Source organism: Aplysia californica, unplaced genomic scaffold (genome assembly GCF_000002075.1).
Source record: "Aplysia californica isolate F4 #8 unplaced genomic scaffold, AplCal3.0 scaffold01063, whole genome shotgun sequence".
Lineage (NCBI taxonomy): Eukaryota > Metazoa > Mollusca > Gastropoda > Aplysiida > Aplysiidae > Aplysia > Aplysia californica.
The window spans coordinates 175,235-180,803 of NW_004798333.1; the positions used below are offsets into that span (position 1 = coordinate 175,235).

The 5,569-nt window shown below is 47.1% G+C and overlaps 1 protein-coding gene across 1 annotated transcript in view; it reads right to left on the minus strand.

Annotated features, from left to right (window-relative positions):
* Window positions 1-2,150, minus strand: part of LOC101863786 (kelch-like ECH-associated protein 1) — a 7,868-nt gene extending 5,718 nt beyond the window's left edge. Inside the window, exon 1 of the mRNA XM_005111472.3 lies at window positions 152-2,150. Within this exon, the coding sequence (XP_005111529.1) occupies window positions 152-1,452 (1,301 nt within the window). The 5' untranslated portion in view covers window positions 1,453-2,150. The remainder of the gene's footprint in view (window positions 1-151) is intronic.
* Between the last annotated feature and the right edge of the window lie 3,419 nt (window positions 2,151-5,569).

Consider the following 5,569-nt stretch of genomic DNA (forward strand, 5'->3'; position numbering starts at 1 on the left):
AGACAGACAGACAGACAGACAGACAGATGGACGGACAGACAGACAGAAAAGACAGACCGAGACAGAAAAGACAAACAGACAAACAGACAGACAGACAGAGACAGAAAAGACAGACAGAGAACGAACAGGGAGGGGGGGTGAGATGCCTTACCTCTCCGCCGAGGCGTGGTGCGTCGTCCCGTGCGAGCCGCCGACGGCGTAGATCATGTTGTCGATGACTCCGACACCCACCCTGTTCCGCGCCACCGTCATGGGCTGTTTGGGAATCCACACGTTCCGCATGGGGTCGTACATGTCCAGACTGTTGGAGTCCATGTTGCCGTCCGGGGAATTGTTCCGTCCGCCGATCACGTAGATAGCACCGCGCACCAGACACGCCCCGAGGCCGCTCCGAGGTGTGGGTAGGTCCGGCAGCCGCAGCCACTGCTTGTTCACAGGGTTGTAGCACTCGAAGTTGCTCAGCGACTGTCGGAGGTAGCCGCCGGCGCAGAACACCACCAGCGGGGCGCACGGCCTTCGGGGCAAGTCAGAACACTTCTGGTGGAGCTTCAGACCTTTCAGTTTCTCCGAGATGGTGTGCAAGCACTGCGGCATCTTCTTGAGTATGTGGCAGCTGTTGAGCTGCTGCTCCAGGAATTTCGGGGCCAGGAAGTTGAGCCGCACGGAGGAGAGCAGACCCTCGAGGATCTCTAACCGCTTCTCTGGGTCGTGCTCCACCCAGCGTATGACGGCTTTAAACACCTCCGACTCGCACTGCACGTTCAGCTCGTCCTGCTTCACCAGACTGATCATCTGGCACGGGGAGAGCACCAGAAACTCGTCGCACTGGATGACCTCGCAGAAGTGTTTGCGGATGTACTTGCGCGCTTTGTTCTCCAGCTCCAGGCAGCCGTGCTCGCTGGCGAAGTCTGCGATGCCGATACAGTTGCTGGGGTCGAGCTGGTGCTCCAGGAACACGGTGCACGCCTCCACCACGTGGTTCATCTGGAACATGGTGGCGGCTGGCAGAAGGTAGCACACGTTGTTCTCGTTGATGTTCACCTCGGCCGTGTAGGCAAACTCCACCAGGCGGCTCAGCGTGCAGGGCGAGATGCCGTGGAGAGGGATGGTGGTCATCTCTTCCTCGCGCATCCCGCTGGTGAACATGGCTTTGAAGTAAGGGCTGGCGGCCGCGAGCACGATCTTGTGAGCCAGGATCTTCTCCTCGCCCACCACCAGCGACACGTCGCACAGCTTCTTGGACCGCCGCAGGATGTTCATCACCTCCAGCGCCTCCTTGGGGTGCCTCATGATGGTGAAGTGCATGCTGCCGTCCGCCGGCTTCTCCGTGATCTGTGGCCGCGGTCGGTAGCACGAGGAGGTGGCCGAGGCCTCGCGACATTCCGTGGGCGATTTGTCCGCCCCCTGAGGCCGGGAGCGGAAGGAAGGCGAGGATTTCTCTTTGGAAGACATTGCTGAGGGCAAGCGAGGCCGGGGGAAACAGGCACAACGGAGAGCTCCGAGCTTAGAAAATTTCCAAAAATACACACAAACAAAACTATTTCTTTGCAAACTTCAAAGGGAACTTTGAAAAGACACGGCAATCAAACAGCGCAGGTGATATCCTCCACTGCTCGAGCACAAGCCTGTGAACTGACTGACAGACGGTGTGCGATCCACAGACGGCCAGATCTTGATATAACTCCAGAGAGCTGTGAGATGAATGCTGGTCTCCAACTTTGATATATCTCCAGAGAGCTGCGAGATGAATGATGATCTCCGACTTGATATAACTCCAGAGAGCTGCGAGATGAATGATGATCTCCGACTTGATATAACTCCAGAGAGCTGCGAGATGAATGATGACCTCCGACTTGATATAACTCCAGAGAGCTGCGAGATGAATGATGATCTCCGACTTGATATATCTCCAGAGAGCTGCGAGATGAATGATGATCTCCGACTTGATATATCTCCAGAGAGCTGCGAGATGAATGATGATCTCCGACTTGATATAACTCCAGAGAGCTGCGAGATGAATGATGATCTCCGACTTGATATAACTCCAGAGAGCTGCGAGATGAATGATGACCTCCGACTTGATATAACTCCAGAGAGCTGCGAGATGAATGATGATCTCCAACTTTGATATATCTCCAGAGAGCTGCGAGATGAATGCTGGTCTCCAACTTTGATATATCTCCAGAGGGCTGCGAGATGAATGATGATCTCCGACTTGATATAACTCCAGAGAGCTGCGAGATGAATGATGATCTCCGACTTGATAGAACTCCAGAGAGCAGCAGCAAGAAGAATGCCGGTCTCCGACAGAACCAAAGCGTAAACGTAGAAGTCGCGACCTATACAAACACAGGTCACGTGCAGTGTGTGGGCTGGCAGTTGTCAGGAGACAGGGATGGCGTACGCCAATTCACGGCAGCTTCTGTCAGACGCCAGGAAAACACAGCTCGAGGACACAGGATTCATCTTGGTTTTCTGGGAAGAGAAAAACGAAACATGGAGGTTACTGTAAGGGTGGTCGATCAGCTGGGAAAAGTCTACACGTCCAGAACGTGTCGAAGTGTGAGCAAAGAGAAGCACACCCACACAATAACAGCCATTAAGTGCTGGGGGGAAAAGTAAGACAGACAGATAGGAACAACAGAGGAAAGTAAAGAAAAGAAATAGGACCTACCAGTGGCGCCCTCCAACCACCAGCCTCTTTGCCCAAAACTAACTGCTGAAAATAATATTACAAGTACGGCAAAGAGGCAGAAGAAAAAAATAAGAGAGCAAAATGTTTTCATTTTAGGTAAGTAAGAGTTTTTAAGAGTTTCTTGACACTAGCAACACAAACACGTCAAATAAGTGCCGAAGAATAGCGATGTTACAGGACAGTATCATGGAAAGAAAAGAAAGAGCGGTAAGGCGTCGGTGGTCTAGTGGTTAGGCTCTCGGACTCGCAACCGTAAGGTAGTGGGTTCGAATCCCGTCAGGGGCTCGACGTTGTGTCCTTGGGAAAGGCACTTTACACGAATTTTCCTCATTTCACTCAGGTGGGAATGGGTACCCGGCTATAGACAGCGAAAGATCTTGTCAGTTTGTTAGTGTTTGAGTGCTTAATCAGCTGCTTGCACTGTATGCTTCACGGGAAGCTGAGAATGTTTCGGAGTGTTCTATGGTCTGCTGGGGTAATAATATAGTGTAAAGCGCATAGAGCCTGCTGTTGAGCGGGGATATGCGCTATACAAATGCTATTTATTATTATTATTATTATTATTATTATTATTATTATTATTATTATTATTATTATTATTATTATTATTATTATTATTATTATTAAGGCAAGGCTGATAAATGTGTGATAGGAAAGAGCGAGCAAACCAATCCAGAACACCCGCCAATCACCCACGGCCACCATAATTGTGACTGTCAACGAGAAAGTGGATGCCTTAGACGGGTAGAAATTTTGGACAGTTTTTAAGTGTTTGAGCTCTTAATTGGCGGCTTCCGCGGTTTGCTAACTCGAAACCGAGACAGTTTCTGAGTGATCTGATGGGAAAGGGGGGGGGGGGGGTCTATAAATAATATAGATTGCAAAGAACAAAGAGCATTGCTGCTGAGAGGAAATACGTACAAAACAAAATATGCAACTTGTATTTATTTATTATCTATTTACTATTTATCTATCTATCTATCTATCTATCTATCTATCTATCTATCTATCTATCTATCTATCTATCTATCTATCTATCTATCTATCTATCTATCTATCTATCTATCTATCTATTTTATCCATCCATCTATCTATCTATCTATCTATCTATCTATCTATCTATCTATCTATCTATCTATCTATCTATCTATTTTATCCATCTATCTATCTATTCGTTTATTTATTCGTTTATTCATTTTTATTCATTTGTGTATTAGAAGGGAAAAAACAACAAAAACAAAAACGTATAAAGTTAACACCCTGCATCCGACTCCGTCAACAGACAATCTAGATTTTAATGTACTAGTGGAGTGTGGTGTCACCGCAGCACTCACTCAATGCACGCGCACTCACTGACACCAGGACGTGACAGACAGGTGCCATAAGACAGACAGGTGGCATTAAGAGGCCGTTCGTCTGGCGGCCGGACAACACAGCGTTTGACGTCAGCACGTACATTCCAGACACACACACAAAACAGGCAGAGATGATAAGGACAAACGGCCATCGCTGAGTATGCATAATGAATGCTGCCTGAGCGAGACGGACAGAAAGAGGGGAGATACACGTACAAACAAACACATACACACAGACGAACACACACAAACACACACACACACACACAGGGAACATACAGAGATGATAAGGACACGGCGACCGCTGAGTATGCATAATGTATGCTGCCTGAGCGAGACGGAGAGAAAGAGGGGAGATACAAGTACAAACACACACACACAGACGCGCGCGCACACACACACACACACACACACACACACACACACACACACACACACACACACACACACACACACATACACAAATAGACACACAGACCATTTGACAGTCACGTTTTTTGTTTTTGTTTTAGTAGATGTTTTAGGGTGCTCGCAACTGCATAATAAGGTCATATGGCGACCGAAGAATAAAGTTGTTACAAGAGATTAACATACACAAAAAAAAAAGAAGTAGAGGAGATAAAGACGAGAGACGTTTGATAGAATAGAAGGAGCATACCACATCAGAGCACCCGCCAACCGCCCACGCCTTTACAACAAACCCCAGCGAACAATAATGACGCACGGAGCGATCAATAAGAGAAGAGCGTAAACATCAAAGTCTATAGATCTAAAAGCTCTCGAGAAATATATGTCAAGAACCTACGGAGTAACGAGTTCACGTATCTCACGGCTATAATTATAATATTATTATACTGAAAAAACCCCATAACATTCACAAAATCTGAGGGACGCTCTGAAGATCAGCAGATAAACGTTATTGCCCCACAATGGAAATTTTGTGTTGATACATATACCAAAATATCAATATACAACAATGATTCAGCTTCTTTAACACATTAGTTTCAGTTAGCATTTTACGGCACTTGCGACACATTTAGGTCATGGTAAGTGCCGAAGATTAGGAGTGTTAAGAGGTGTTTCAAGAGAGTAACAAACATAAAACAGAAGAAGGGGAGATAAGGACGATAGATGTTTGATAGGAAAGAAGAAGCAAACCACACCAGAGCACCCGCCAACCACACTCACGTAAAGGTTTTACGGCACTCGCAACTGCATAAGGTCATATGAGCGTCAAGAGGTGGACGTCAACAGAGAAATCCTTACAGAGAACCAGGCTTACTCTGCTCACGTCTCTGGCTTCAACAGCACAAAGTCTGCTTCGACTATCAAGGCACCAAGGAAATAGCCGGTCACTAGAGTGTGACAAACATACAAAAGCAGTAGAAGAAAAATTACTATAGTAAGGATTAGGAAAGAAAAAAGCAGCAGTTCCCAGTTTCAGTTCAGGCACAGATATGAGCATGACATTGTTGAATCAGCCCATTTACAATTCTACTGTGCATAAGAACAGGTTAAT